The following is a 16458-nucleotide window of genomic DNA, read 5'->3' as shown; positions in this document are numbered from 1 at the left end:
ATAGACAAAAGTACTATATAGCTGCCTCATAAACTTGTAAAATACCAAAAGACTACAGTTTGCTAAATGGCTGAGTCGGTACTATACTGAAGCTGATAACTCTAACCAATTAAACCAACTAACACGTTTTGAACCTTTTAAAATATCAAAACCACATTAATCACCTCTTATAGCCATAGTGGAAAACACTGCTAATTATTTGAATAAAACAAAACCCACAATTAAAAGTTTTGTAACTAAAGATGCAACCTACAATCGAAACCTTTTCTTGAAGAACTCTTGAGGAAAAGGAAGGTATGCTCTCCTGAAACAGAGTTGAACAATAGGCATAGTATAGACATTATTTGTGTTGGTAGTGATGCATAGTTCCTGAAATAAGTCTGCTTTTGATACACATAGAAGATTTAGGGTTTTATTGGCCAAATACTAACTTAGAAAGGAAAGGGGGCTACAACCCCCTTAGCCACCCACCCCCCTAAATCCGCCCCTAGCTGCACAGTATGCAAACAAAGTTGCTTACAAAATTCACCCACATTGGAATTTGAGGATACAGATGATGTTTGTGCTTGATCACTGATCAGAGAAAGGTAGTCTATATATTATGATGCAGACCTATATACCATCTCCTTTCTCCACTGGATCTTGTACTATAAGAGAGAGGCTGCTTATTTTGTCCTTACCTTCGTGGCCACACAGAAATCAATCACATGCAAAGCTTTATTGTATGAGATTTTTAAAAAATCAGTCATATTTACGTATGCTCTTACTTAGCTAAAACTGAGTGTACTCAGCTAACTAGGATTTAATGTACAGATTGTGCAAGTTAGTATAATATTTGTTAGCTTGTTTATTCTAGATATATGCTGATGAGATATGCATGATGGTGGTCACATGTTATATATATTCATGCATCAGGAGGCATCATATTCCCTCTACGTAACACTAACAAGCAATGACACTTCTTTATACTTTGTAAGGATCTGTCGCTTATGGACTACCCTTCCATTAATTGACATTAATCTATCTGTTGACACTATCAGGAACAGAGAGTTAAGTCGCATTTCTGGGATCAATTTACTCACAACTTTGACTCCCCGAGATCCTCATACAATGCGCTACCTCGAGCTCTGTCCCTGTAGTTGGCAGTGTGCTACTGATTATTTCTCCATTAACTACACACTTATAATACGTAGTACATTACCATCTCTTTGTTTTCGTTTTATAGTAATTACTCTACAGGCTTTATGCACAGGCATCCCAGGCTGAACTCTGTGTGCGTGCGTGCGTGCGTGCGTGCGTGCGTGCGTGCGTGCGTGCGTGCGTGCGTGCGTGCGTGCGTGCGTGCGTGCGTGCGTGTGTTAATAAATAAATAAATGACTAGCTAGCAAGTGCCTCGTTACAATTAGCTAGCCAGCTGCTAAAATTTAATTTTATACCATCTGTCATCAGTAAAAATATTGGGTAGCTGTGGTCTATAAAGGGCGCCAGCACTCGTTTGAACCTTATTATTATTATCATTTGACCACCAATCTCGTAAGGGACTTGCGAGGGGACTTGTTCCAGTGTTATATTTAATTATAATGCGTGGTAAGATAATAGTCACACGAAATTATACGGGAAGCTACGGCTCTTGCTCTATATGTTGTTGCTGCCGTACGTACTTGCAGATGGTCTTCCTTGGAAGAATGCGTGGCTCGGCATGAAGGACTCCGGCACTAGCTGGTAGTCTATCCGTAAACTTTAATATCCAAAGTAGCTAACACTACTAGTCTGTGGAGGCCATTACTGAGCGGTAAGCTTTACATAATAGCGTTCACGTGTTCAGTTACCATCATTATCATCAGTTACAGAATGGCGATAGCGAAACCTGGTAATGGCGGGGGCGGGTATGAATATCGGTTCGTGAATACCCCGTCGGATATGCTCGTTTGCAAGATTTGTCAGTACCCGAGTAGAGAGCCTTATCTTAGTGGGTGTTGTGGTCACACATTTTGTAAGTTTTGTCTTGATGGTGCTAAGAAAGCTACTACCATCACTGATGCTTGTCCAATATGCCGCCGCAGTGAAGAATTTATTACTATTCCCAACAAGCAAGTCGACCGAGCTATCAGGAGTCTTCATGTGTTCTGTATTAACAAGGAGAAAGGATGTGAGTGGCAAGGTGAAGTTAATGACATTGTCAATCACCTTGGAAACAGTGACGGTTGTCTATTTGAAGAGGTGACATGCTCCCATGATTGTGGAAAGTGCTTACAACGACAATATCTGACCAGCCATGCTGAGGATGAGTGTGAATGTCGCAAGGTTGACTGTCACTATTGCCACGTTACAGGAGAACATCAGTTTATTGAAGGTGAGCACAAGGAACAGTGTCCAAAGCTCCCCATAGCCTGTCCCAACAAATGTGAAGCTGATAGCATACCTCGTGAGGATATAGATGAACACAGGAAGATGTGTCCACTTGAAGAAGTTACCTGCCCAAATGATTGCGGAAGGATTTTACAACAGCAGTCTCTAACCACCCATGTTAAGATGGAGTGTCCACGTCTTAAAATCAATTGTCAGTATTGCCATATTGAAGGAGAACGTCGGTTTATTGAGGGAGAACACAAGGAACAGTGTCCCAAGTTCCCAATAACCTGTCCCAACAAGTGTGAGGTTGATAGTGTCCCAAGAGATGATGTAAAAGAACACATGAAGATGTGCCCACTGGAGCTAATCCAGTGTGAGTATCACGTAGTGGGTTGTGAGGAGAGGATGGCCCGTAAGGATCAGAAGAAACACAACAAGGAGAAAATGGAAGAACACTTGTCCCGTACCACACATCAGCTCAGTAACACTCAATACAGTGCACAAAACCTATCTATTAATTACCAAAGCTTGACCAGTACTCAACTTGATACTGTACAGACAATTGACAAACTTATACAGAGACTACAACAAACAGATAGAGATACAGCATCTCAACTGGAGAAATGTAAAGATGAGTTTACTATGAGAATTGAACAGGAACAAAAAAAGTCTACAGAACAGCTGGCAGCCACTAGAGATGATCTCACTCTAAAGCTTCAACAAACAGAAAATGAGCTAACAGCAACCAAACAAGAATTAGCTGTTACTAAAGATACTCTCACAGCTGCACAAAATGAAATGAAGAAAATTAAAGATGATGTGAACAAAGAGCTAGAGCAATGGGAAACTACTCATAAAGATGAGATAAATGTGATGCGCACTGAGCTAGCTGGTCTCAGAGTGATGCAAGGAGAAGCAAAGGAAAGAGAAGATAAATTCGCAAAGGAACTTGATCAGGCTAGACACATCATAACTTCAACAACACAAGAGCTAAATCTTTCTAAACAGAACCTTGAAGCAACAAAGGATAATTTTATACAAAGAATTACGGCCAATGAACAAGAAGCTAAGAATAAAACAGATGAGCTCTGTAAATCTTTAGAAGACAAACTTAAGCAGGAATCAGAAGCCATTCAACAAAGATTGGTAGCAAATCTAGGAACTGAAATCCAAACAAAAATTGATAAACTGGTACAAAACAGTGAATTATTTAAAAGTGCCTTATCCGCTTGGGAAGCGTCCATCTATACTAGAGCACTGAATTTATCGAGTAATCAAAATGTTCCAGTGATAATAGTGATGGCAGAACCAATGGTTTCAGGACTCACATACAAGGAGACCATAAAAAATAAAGGCTGGTTTAGTGAATCATTTTATACAAATTGTAAGGGATTTAAGATGTGTTTGAATGTTCAAGCAAATATTGGGGTTACTGGCAATGATCTCTATAATCCAGATCTGTCGATCTGCCTCCTCCTCATGAAGGGTCCATGTGATGATCGGTTAAGTTGGCCACTGAGGGGACATTGTGAGGTAAAATTGTTAAACCAGATCCGTGACAGTGATCATCACATAGGACATGGGGAGTACAACCAAAATGGTCATGACAGAGTCTACACCAAAGAAAAGGCTTCTATGGGATGGATCAACTGGACCGATGGGAATGAGAGGTCCACCAGTGATGAGAGGTGTACACAGCCCATGTGGTGTAGTAAGAAGTTCATTAGTTATGAAGACCTCCACAAGAGTACTCCTACATGTCAGTACTTCAAAGATGGCCGTATCTTCCTTCAAGTAGATTATAAATTGGACTAACACAATAATATTGTACTATAGTTGACGACAGATAGCTAGCTATATTGTAGAGTGGTGAGATTCACAGTTTTCGCACAATTATATGTTATGCTGCCTAAATTGGCCTTTGCAATGTGAAACTTGCTGTTGGTAGCCATATGCTATTATGCTGGGATATATATACTTTGAAACTGTGCAAGTGAACCCCTAGTGTTTTCTGTACCATTGTAAAATGTGTGAGACTATTTACTATTAATTTTAGCAATGTCCATCTATTCAAAAGGCACATTATTGCAAACTCCTAATCATACTTGTATTGAAAAGCGAATAGTTCGTTCTGAGGCTCAATTATGTGATGTTTGTGAGCTTTTAAAATATTTCCCAAAGTTTTCTCAAGTGGCCAACATAATTATTGTAAAGTACTCCGTTTAATATTGCTGCTGCCAAATACAGTGGAACCTCAGTTGTCCTGACCTCGCTTATCTGGATTCTTGGTTAACTGAGCTACGGAAATGGCTGCTCTATTACTGTAGCAACTGTTCTATTAGGGTAGTTGATATTTTTTAATTTTCTTTACGCTGTTATTTTCAGAGATATATACAGACTTATGGACCACCCCTGGTCCCAAAAGGTTTGGATAACTGAGGTTTCACTGTACTAATGACTGACATTTGGTTGTCTCTGGAAGGAACTAAGCATTACCAAAGCTTTGTTTAGTGCTTGCAGATTATTATTTACTAAAAACAATTGAGAAAAAAATTTATACAAATGTGCACACTGTGTGAGTGTTGTGTGTTAAATGTTACACTGAACTGGTCTGATCTTCATCTCCACAAATGGTAGAGTGTGCCAGTTGTTGTTGAGATAAACTCCCCATTGTTGCTTGTAGAAGTTGTTGGGATGTACATGCCAGCATGATCTATGCCACCATCCTCCATGGGGTGTACTGGGACTAGTAGCTGTTGCACAATTAGTATCAGAGTGTTTATCATTGACATTGTCTTTGGTGGTGAAATTCATCCCATTGCTGTATGCCATTGGATCAGTAGTGGTCCCCTGGAATCCTCCAACAGTTAGTTTGTACTTGTCTTTAGCTGATGCAACTTTAAACTGTTCATAATGGAGGAAGACTTTAGTACCATCAGCTAACTTGATGTCCATTTTCATTTCCCAACCACCTTGACCAGTGAGACAATGGGGGGCTCTGAGTCCATACCAAAACTCTCCAAATCCATCTTCATACTCAACCCAGGTCCTGTTGCAGGAGCGGTGGAGCAGGCCAAAGAGTGAGGGGGCCAGGCCAGCTGTAAGTTGAAGACCAAAAAAAAAAAAAAAAAGTCACAGCCTGCTGACAATAGCTGCTCTCCACAAATTATATTTCCTTATTTGTAACACATATGTAGCTAAGTAACTTGCTACACTGCTTCTCTGAATACTGTGACTGCTCTATTAGAGTATCCAGATCCTGACTGTTCTATTAGAGTATCTCGATCTTTTCTTGCAAACAGTGTCCCATAAAAGTGGGGGGACCATGGCCCCCCGTCTCCACCGCCTATGTGTTAAAGTCTTCAGTTCCATCTTGTATCCTCTGTACCACTAACCATTCTCCTCCTCCATTGATAGTGTCACAATAAGCCTCAGCCTCCAAATGATCATTCCTGCAGACATTGGAAATGGGCTGACTCTCTAGTCTTCCTGAAGTGACCATATCCTAAATCACAGCAATTGTTGGCATGGTATACATTAGCTTGACTGCTAGCTAGAGAGAGGGGTAGTATCCCAATAGCCAGTAGTAGTATTATTGTAGTAATAGTAGTAGTAGTAGTAGTCATTGTAGAGCTACTGATGAACTAGCGATCACCTCACAATGTGATCTCTTTTATACTAGCAAAAGTGCTGAGTCATTGTTGTGTATTGTGGTCTTGTATATAGTGGGTGTGGTGAGGGGATATTATTGGGGAAATACAGTGACATCATTATGTGTATAGCCGGCAATATGGTAGGGTTTCCAACTCGATATAGGAAGGTGCTTTCTTTTGTTGTTTCTGGAGATTTTCACATAGACTGACCTTTAAGATACAGCAAACAAGTACTAATTTGTTATTGGACTGCTTGTAGCATTGGGCATCAACATAAGTTTAACACAAAAACATACAAAAAGTGGCCATGTGACCAAAAATACTATAATGGTTGTGGACAGCTTATTTGACATTTTAAGTCACACTCAGTGTATTTCTTATCTTATAATGAAGACTTCTACATCTTCTAGCGTTATAGCATATCCTGTGTAGCTGTAATGGGATTGTTGACCACATGACCACTTTTTGGGTATTTACAGTCAAAACTGCACACAATACACAGTTTAATAATATATTAACACTTGTTCATTTTATCTTAAGGTCAGTCTGTGTGAAAATCATCAGACACAATGAAAAGAGCTGAGGCATCATCCTATTTTGCAGTGAAAATCCTATATAAAGAGATTTTTGGTCACGTGACCACTTTTAGGATATTTACGTGTGTTAAAATTATGCTGATACCCAAAGCCGCAAACATTCTAATAACAAATTAGCACTTGTTTTGCTTTATCTTAAAGGTAAATCTATGTTAAAATCTCCAGAAACAACAAAATGAAGCATCTTCCTATTTTGGGTGGAAACCCTAAATATGGTATGGATCGTCTGTCTACTGTTATTCTGGTGGTTAAGTAGTAAGAGTACCAGTGTTGGGCAAGTTACTTTTTAAAAGTAACTAGTTACATATTACATATTACTTGCAACTGAACTATTTAGTTACAGTTACATATTAGCCATAAAATAAAGTAACTGTAATAATATTACATATTATATTACTTTGTGTCCACAGCCTTAAGCTGTCACACCACCTTATCACGTGACATGATTGCGTTGTTGGACAATGTGCAAATCTTGGTTACCAGTAAGAAGCTGGTGAATAAGTAGGCGTCATTACTTCGTTGTGGCTAGGCATTACTCAGACGATAACTAACGAGATTATTGTAGTAATAATATTACGTAATATTAGACTCGTTACAGTAACTATATTACCTAGGTAATACGTTGCATTTGTAAGTGAAGTAACTTGAGTTATATTACCTGTTTTTATAGCGTATTTCGTTATATTACTTAGTTACCACAAAAGTAATAATATTACATAACGCGTTACATAAGTAACGCGTTACTCCCAACACTGAAGAGTACATACTTGCTGCAATTCCATGCATGATAGCTTGTGACATAAAAATACTGCCATGAAGAACTGTCTGATATGATGTCTTAGTTAAAATTATGGAAAACAACCTTAATTTGTTGTTACAAGAAATATCTGAGCCAGTGAAGCTTTCAGTGTTTTAAGTTTAATATGAGTTCAATATTTAGTTCTTGGTACATAGCTGTTATCATTTTGTAAATGGTTTAATTTTTTTGTTGAACATTTCAGTTTAAGGTGATTATTGTATATTATTTTCTCAAGTGACATGTTATATTCTGAGTTTTTAAATATAAAGACGACAGCTGGCTTGTATTCAGCAACAATTGTAATTCTGTTGAATGGCATCCCTACAAACATGCTCCCCATGCAGAAGATATACTAACATTATTATACAGTGTGGCATGAAAACTATATACACTAGCTGATTATATGTAATAGTTATACCATGGGCATGAGTGCTTTGCCTGATATATACACACAAGCACGACGGCCGCAGGCTCGAGTGCATATATATCAGGCAAAGCACGAGTGCCTGTGGTATAACTAATATCTACTTTAGCATGTAGACTCACCTAATTGGCAAAAATACTTTAGCCTTCTCTTATATAGGGAACCAAGTAAGCTGTGATTGTGGGATTGAATTTTGCCAAATGAACTGTGATTGTGGGATTCAATTTTAATACATCAAACAGTAGTTTGATTTTATTATTGCAAAGTAAAATCAAACTACTGTTTATGTATTAAAATTGAATCCCACAATCACAGGTTGTTTGGCAGAATTCAATCCCACAATCACAGCTTGCTTGATTCCCTATATAAGAGAAGAGGATAGCAGTAGTTTTTAGAAACTTCAATTATTCTAGCCCTTGTACATATTATTACTCATGTCCCTGCTGCATACACTGCACACACATCTAGCTCATCAATTATTTGTAACTACACCTAGCTATTTTATAGTTTTAAAATTTATAGACTATATATACATATAGCCACTTTTAGTGTATCATATCCCTGTTTGTATCATACACTTTACCGTATAGAGGGATATTGGCGAGGATAAACTTTGGCGAATAGCAAGCTAAATTGCACTTGGCAAAATAAACTTTGGTGAATTCAAGCTCAAATCTATAGCTATAAAGATGCTAATCTCAGGCACTACAAGTAATTAGTGGGTTAAACTTTGGCGAATTTGTAGCAAATCACCAAAGTTTTCCCCCACTGAAGTTTCTCTCTGTATGGTATTACTGCATCTACTTCGTATAAATGTACTATGGAGGCCTGGGAGATGTAAGGCATACTAAGAATCAGAATCTTAGCATCAAAATAATGTTCTGCACAATGGTAAGATAATTACTGGAGCAGAGTTCAAGGTGATAATCACCAGTATAATTACAGCAGTAAAGAGTTATAAATATTGGGATGTTTTATAGTTTTTACTGTTCTATACTGAAGAAATTAGACTCTTAATTTTTAATACCCAGTTCTATTGTGAGTATAACTTTTCTCTGTGAATAACAAATAGTAAAGGGTTAACCAATGGAGAGTTTGGACATGTCAGATCACTGTTGTGTAGAATTGGTCCTATCATTTTCATGTGTAAGGCTCCCAAACTGCTCACACTGTATATTTTGGCTAAACTGCATATATTAGCTCCTTTTTTTTCTGGGACTAACAAGGGTTATCCAATGGTACCAATGGTGAGTGTGGACATGTCAGGTCACTTTTGTGTGGAATTGGTTCTATCATTTTCATGTGTAAGGCTTCAAAACTCCCATAGTGCTCACACTGTATATTTTGGCTAAACTGCATAATTTTAGCTCCTTTTTTTTTTCTTACTTTTCCTGGGACTAACAAGGGTTATCCAATGGTACCAATGGTGAGTGTGGACATGTCAGATCACACTGTTGTGTGGAATTGGTCCTATCATTTTCATGTGTAAGGCTTCAAAACTCCCACAGCACTCACACTGTATATTTTGGCTAAACTGTATATTTTAGCTGCTTTTTTTTCTTTTTTTTTCCTTACTTTTCCTGGGACTAACAAGGGTTATCCAATGGTACCAATGGTATGTGTGAACATGTCAGGTCACTGTTGTGTGGAATTGGTCCTATCATTTTCATGTGTAAGGCTTCAAAAGTCCCATACTGCTCAAACTGTATATTTTAGCTTATTTTTTCCTTTTTTTATCTTTCTTTCTTATCCTGCAGCTGGCTCTAACAAGGGTTAACCAATTCAACTAATGGTGAATTTGGACATGTCTGACCTCTATTGGGTAGAATTGATCCATGTTTACGGCTTCACATGTACTTTACAATTCCAGTTTAATTAGAAAATCTACACTCCATGATATGGCCAGTTACAACAGTTGATCTAAAAATAAGAACACCTGCATAAGAAAATGCAGTTATTGAGACAATAACACACTAAATTATACAATGTTATCTACATTATTAACTGAGATCACGCATTGCATCATACCATGCACCATCCATCAGTGTTTGTGCAATAAATCTAAACACAACTGCTTAAACCCATTACAAAGATAAACAAATGCTATAAGGTATACAGGCACATTGTTTTTCAAGTCTACATGTGAATTCAGCTGCATCTCTAAAGTATGCATAGCTATATAGCTGTGTAGTAACTGTGAACTAATTAGGCACCTGCTAATTATGCTTAATTTTGAGTATAAGGTGCATGTCTGAAGCATTTACCACAGATATGAGCAATATTGTAAATTATGTAAATGAATGTCACATGCACTCTAAAAGAACAGTCACAGTCTACCATACAGGAAATTTTGCCAAAAGAAAATTTTGACTAATGTGACAAATCAGTTACATTCATCAAATTTTAATTCATCAAGCATCAATAAGTGCCTCAAAATTCAGTGTTTAGATCAGTGATTTCTTGCTTTTCATCAAATTATAATCCATTAAAGCTGACATGAATTTGTCAAATTTTCATTTCGTCAATATTACCTATTGTACGGTACTCTACACTGTAAATTCAAAAGTACGAATTTCATAAAACTGAAGGGATGACTTCTGTGGCAACTGAGTATAAGTTGTCAACCCTTTGGTATGAAATTCACACCCAGTGGCATGTATGTTTCCATGCCTAGTCTACCTTACTACTGAAATTCTAAATTGTCTGTGCACATTCTGTTACCCTGCAAGCCACATTTTAGCACAATATAATAGTGTATTTAACAGTGCAGAAAACTGTGCATAACAGAGTACATGTATTGTTTAGGTTGTTTTAATTACAGGTTTATCAGTCAGGCAAATTTATAATGATAGTGATGTTGACTTTTGATAATGAATATATACAGATTCTTAGATCAGGCATGTGGATCACTGATTTTGTAAATTAGTTAATGTGCCAATACCATTCAGAAATGCTGTCTGTCTTGACCTTCTGTTGGTCTGTCATGCTGCTTACTCACCAGTGTTTTCCAGTACCAATACAAATCAATTCATGTTCAAAACAAAGTGAGCTACACTCTGGGGTTCTATCACAAGGTTTTCAGTGCTCCAGTTCATTCACTACCCCATGCTGAAGGCCATGGTGTATATAAACTGGAAACCACATGCAGTACAACTGGTACAGTGCCTGACTTGTGTACACAAAGGTTACTACATTTTTTTGTTCTAGCCTTTTAATGTACACTGTTTTAGTTGGAAGTTGTAGCATGTATCAAAGAAGACCCATCATTTGGGACCTCAAGCACTGTTACTTTAACTTGATATGTGCATTTACAAGATGTTGAAGATATACTGGTGTAGGCAAGACTATTTTAAAAGTTGAGATTGCATGAACCCGGGTTAGTTAATAACTTGGTGATAATCAGTTAGCCTCTAGAAGTCAGTGTGTGGAGTACTAAGAATTGCTGACGTAGTTTGTAAATAGTCTCATCAACCGGACTGCATTTTTCTCTTTTGTCAGTTAGTTGGGGGGGAAGTCTTTGTTTTCTGACTACACTGTAACAACAAAAGAAAAATACAGGAAGGCTGGCTAGCCTAGTCTGAAACAGTGTGATGTCCTTTATATGCCAGATATATACCAAAAGAAATTATGTTACTTTTTCATGCAAGTTATTACAACACTATGTTTGCATGCTTGATGCATCATCAGTGAAACTTGTCCAAATAGGCACTGTAGTCAAGGCTATATGCCAACCACCATTTAAAAATTTTGTTGTGACCTACATAAATAATTTAGACTTCCACCCCACCACTTAGCTCAAACGACTATATACAGCTATATATAGTTTAGACATGCAGTGTCTTTAATCATTCACCACTGGTCATATTACAGATTTTGTGGTTATTACTTTTCTTCATTATCAAAGTTAATCAAAGTGTTCCTGTAACTAGCAAAATAAGTTAATTCATTACTTAGCTGTTGCAGAGTAATAGTTCAAGTTGTGTGTAATAATTTTATTTTTGGTGGACAGTGCATAATCTAAGTGTTAGCTACACAAGCGACATAGCTTGTGCCAGAGTGCCATGTGGTAATTGTTTGTGGAATCCATACAAGATTTCCTTTTTATTTACATGATGCTGCCTCTGTGCACTAAATCTAATAATCTATTTATTGTATATGTGGCTGCTGAAATCACCAATTAGCTTACATATTGAAGGTCCAGGTGGGACTTCAAGTGCCCACACCTTTACCTGTACAGGTTAACTACTAGTTCTGTCCCAGGAGAATTTGTCTGTGCTGGCTCATATGCTGAGCAATACACAGGCATCCCACTGCTGGTTTACTGGGTAGGTATGACCATGCTAGTATGGCACGCAGCTGAAGGCTTTGCTTTGCTTTTTTTGCTTTGTGTATGTGTGTGTATATGTGTAAGGCAGAATACTGGTAATTGGAAGGTACCAGGATTGATGCCAAGTTGGAGTTGTTGTTTCCTTGAGCAAGAAACTTGGTTCAGTATACCCAGCTATATAATGGAGACCTGCAGCTGGTGGCCTGGTGTCAACTGGGGAAGCACCCAACCCAGATGTAACATTAATGGGTACCCAGAACTGTGGGTAGTGGGTACCTGGTGTTCACTGGGAGAGCAAATGTTCAACTGTCCTCTCGACCGTACTTAGGGTCATTATGGAACCTCAGGTTCCACGACCTCTCTCGGCCATGAGACCTGGACAGTCTTTCTGTGGATTACTAGTCCTGCCCACCTGCACAAGACTCAAGTGCCTTAGTGGTGTACAGGCATCCTATAGTGCTGGTTAGCTGGGTATCAATAACTGTGTTTTGCAGTGGGCATTGCTTGGTTTTACAATGTGCGTGTGAGGGGGATTGGTTTACAGAGAACCGGAATATCTGTGAGATAGCCAGAACATTTACACTTGTTTGATTGATTTATGGTGATGATGGTGATATATGATTTATTGTTTTAACTCCATACAATCGGCTAGAGCCTTGCAGGAGTGACAACATAGCTACAGTAACACTAAAAATATACACAGTACAAAAATTAGCTAAACACTGCATATACAAGCATCAACAACTAACACATAATACAAAACCAAAACCTCAATTACAAAACAGACAACAAATACAAACTAAATGTTGGACATTTAAACTGGGGCATCCCAAGAGTTGAATATTGCATTTAATACCATTGGAGATGGATGTAGCTAGTTAGGTTCTGCAAGTCGCTGAAATGATGGAGTTACAGTCAGGAAGGTGTGCATTTTATTATACCTGACTAGTCTGCTATGAGTTTGGCGGCGCCCGTTCCGTCATTACAATAAAATTCGTACACTATGAAGTCATGTACTATGATGCGTGCTGCTTGTGTGGCATTGTTTGGAATGAATGTAAAGGCAATTGAGAAAAGCAGCAGCAGCGGACATGGAGATCTATTATTCAACAGAGTAGACCGAATAATGTTTTTACTTGTATTCGCGGTAGCGCTCTTCGCGATTTGCGTGAACGGTAATTCTCTACCGAGTATGATAGATGATGGTAGTGTTGAGATAATATCACTGAATGAGTCTCAGTATTGTTTTGTGAATCAGAATACAATCAGAGTTAGAGATAATTTCACCAGTGAATTACAGGACATTGTTAATAAAACTGAACATGTTATAATAAGTACTACAATTAACAGTACAGTGATTTTCATTGCTCCATCAAATGGTAGCAGATGTAGTGAAGAAGATGACAACATTGGTGTCCCTACTCCAGTGTACATAATCCTAGTTGTACTGGATGCCATTACTATACTGATAGCAGTTGCTAATATTACACTACACTTGCTGATTAAGGAGTTACGTACAGTGTCAGGTATACTAATAATGATGATGTGTGGTTCTGTGGTGTTGGTCACTATTGTTTCATTTGTAAGTTTCACCTATAGTTATGTTGCTGAAGAAGAACAGTACAATTCAGTGTGTATTGTATTTATCAACTTATCGTACTATATACTATTTGTCTATCAAGCGATCAAGCTTGGCATTCTGTTCCACTTTACCTATCTGATGTACAAAAGTTACAAAACAATTTCTTCAGACGAAACAGAACATAAACGATGTATACTGAGTAAGTACGGTGCATTTGTGCTGGTATCTTCCATCTTCTGTTTTGTTTTTGTGATATTATTTGAATTAGCTGGCACTGGCGAAGTGTACGGTGGAGGTGGATCATTTTGTGTCAATGCTAATGCTGATGTTGGTGGTGATAATGCTGTCATATTCTCTGGCATAGCATCTCTTGTAGTGATCACATTTGTAGCATCTGAGATAGTAATGTTTTCCATTGGACTTCTTCTCTACTTTTTAGCTAACAGAAGAAAATGTTGCAAAACAATATCTGCTAATGTACGAATAGCCATTGCTCTAGCAGCTACAGTTGGAATTAATATGATTCTCCTTATATCCTTGAGGGTAGCGCGTGTTTCAGGTGAACTATATTTACCTTCAGTTACAAGTGCAACAGCAGTGGAACAACTGATATTGTTTGTCGTATTTCTGTCATCACACAAAGCATGGACTAAGACAAAAGTTACACTGTCAAGATCTCTAAGTAGGCTACATGTCGGTAGTTATAAAGAGACTCGGGTTTAATTGTGTTACATAATTCGTAATTCAGTGAACCTCTGTAATCTGTACAGTATAGCTAAGGTTTCTAATATGTATAAAATCACCTGCAATGCTAGTAGACCTTCAGTGTATCCTTAATCAATTTTTTGTCTTTGTAATCATATCCTTGCATGTATCATACATTACTGCATCTGCTCAGTATAAACTGCTATTCCATATAGTGAGGCCTGAGGCTCTAACTCCATACTAAGAATCAGAATCTCAACATCAAATGTTCTGTACAATGGAGATAATTGCCAGAGCAGAGTGCAGGGTGAAAGTAACATAATTATACGAGTAAAGAGTTTCAACTGTTCTATAAGAAATTAGACACTTAATTTACAGTTTTATTGTTGAGAAAATTTGCGCACCTTGTCAATCCAGCTATATAAATGTGACACAATAAGAACACCTACATGCATAAGGAAATGCATGTACAGTTATTGAGGAGAGGATGTATTCCCTGCAATTACTTATATAACACACAACACTTGCTAAATTATAAATTTTATTAACTGAGGTCACTGCTAGTAAGCATTCCACCATCCATCAGTGCTTGTGCAGTAAATCTAAACACAATTTTTAAAAGTATTACAAATGTATACAGGTACATACATTGTTTACAATAGTCTTTAATGTGAATTCACAGTAAAAAAGACAGATATACTCTAATAGAACAGTCAGTCTGCTCTGCACTGTAAATTCGATAATATGAATTTCATACCAAATGGATGACTCGTGTGGCAACTGAGTATATATGAGTTTCCACAGGAGTCATCCCTTTGAGATTAATTTTTTTTACTTCTGAATTTACAGTGTCAGTATAGCTGCATACCTTTTTATAACACTATCAAACAAGATGACAACAATCAAATGGAATACAATTGTACATGTGAATTTTCAAGTTGGAGCAATTTTAGTACTCCTGAGATGAAGCTGTATCATACGTAGTTGTATGTATTGAATTATATCTGCATTTGAACATAGTGTGGTCCTAATAAGGGGACATGCCCCCAGTCCCCTAATAGATTGTTGATGCTAGTGTGCTTCTCATGCACACTAAGGTAAAGGGCAGTGGTGTAGAGTAAAATAATTAAATAGTAGCGAAATCACTGTATTCAGCATTTTAGCAGGTTCAGATTCCCTGAAAATATTTAAGTAGCTATGTAGTAAAAATTAATAAATCCAACCATAGCGTGTGTAAAAACTGGAAAGCATGTCAGTCCAGGAGTTCAGTCCAGTCCAGTAGTCCAATCCACTAAATAGTGACCGCTTTAATTGATAATTTTAATTGTGTATATAGCTACCAAAATATCAATATACAATACCAACCAGAGTGTTGCTATTCACTAGACTGGAATGGAACACTCCTTTTTACATTTTAAAAGTATTAGTAATTTTGCAGGTGGATTTATAAAAAGAGCAACTTTGTTTACTGGGCTAAATACCCTGTAAGTTTTGTGCATAGTTTTTACCACTATCTAGCAAGGAACACTGTGCATGTATAAGCTAGCAAACTTTAAGTGTGGATTGTCCACACTAGTTGAGATCAAGTTATTTCCATATATGTTCTGGCCTGAAATAAAAAAATATATTTTTTATCAAGGTTTGTGTTGGATTGCACTACAACATTGAGTAGACTATACACATCAGTTTGTACCGATAAATATTGTGAATAACTGGCTTTATAGGTTGCCATTTTCAGTTACCATAAGCCAGGAGGTTGATACACAGTGGGACTGGTATAGTATGTGTTTGTTTGCGATATTACTTGTTCAAGCCTCCCTAATACGCAAGGAGCATGGGGAATATGATGGTAGCCATATTAAAAGTGAGTCTTGCAGTCCAGTTGAGTGAGTAGTAACACCACCCATAACTGAAATGACCTAAGATGTTACTGAAGCAGTGTCGGTTTGATTTATTTATTGACAACCTTTTAGCAGAAGTTTCTCTGAGAATGAAAATTTGACTAAAATTAGAAAAGCCA

The 16458-nt window shown here is 37.6% G+C and overlaps 2 protein-coding genes across 2 annotated transcripts; one reads left to right on the top strand and one right to left on the bottom strand.

Moving 5' to 3' along the window:
* The first annotated feature begins 1604 nt into the window (after positions 1-1604).
* LOC136261414 (uncharacterized) lies at positions 1605-4430 on the top strand. The gene is made up of 2 exons (XM_066055414.1): positions 1605-1792; positions 1845-4430. The coding sequence occupies exon 2, from the start codon at positions 1852-1854 to the stop codon at positions 4165-4167; it is 2316 nt and encodes a 771-aa protein (XP_065911486.1). The 5' UTR covers positions 1605-1792; positions 1845-1851; the 3' UTR covers positions 4168-4430.
* Positions 4431-4941: 511 nt separating this feature from the next.
* Positions 4942-5854, bottom strand: LOC136260195 (fibrinogen-like protein A). Its single transcript, XM_066053834.1, has 2 exons — positions 5748-5854; positions 4942-5401 (listed from the first exon to the last, which is right to left on the bottom strand). Exons 1-2 carry the CDS (start codon positions 5852-5854, stop codon positions 4942-4944), a joined length of 567 nt encoding a protein of 188 aa, XP_065909906.1.
* Positions 5855-16458: the final 10604 nt, after the last annotated feature.

Source organism: Dysidea avara, chromosome 7 (assembly GCF_963678975.1).
Source record: "Dysidea avara chromosome 7, odDysAvar1.4, whole genome shotgun sequence".
NCBI classification, from domain to species: domain Eukaryota; kingdom Metazoa; phylum Porifera; class Demospongiae; order Dictyoceratida; family Dysideidae; genus Dysidea; species Dysidea avara.
Note: the sequence above shows the minus strand (reverse complement) of the source record. Positions and strands in the feature narration are given on the sequence as shown.

Bases quoted from the DNA above. Each gene is read 5' to 3' on its own strand.
- LOC136261414 (XM_066055414.1), top strand. From the start codon at position 1,852: ATGGCGATAGCGAAACCTGGTAATGGCGGGGGCGGGTATGAATATCGG.
- LOC136260195 (XM_066053834.1), bottom strand. From the start codon at position 5,854: ATGGTCACTTCAGGAAGACTAGAGAGTCAGCCCATTTCCAATGTCTGC. The intron at 5,402-5,747 runs GTTAGTGGTACA...CTCCTGCAACAG, and splicing joins ATCAATGGAGGAGGAGAATG to GACCTGGGTTGAGTATGAAG.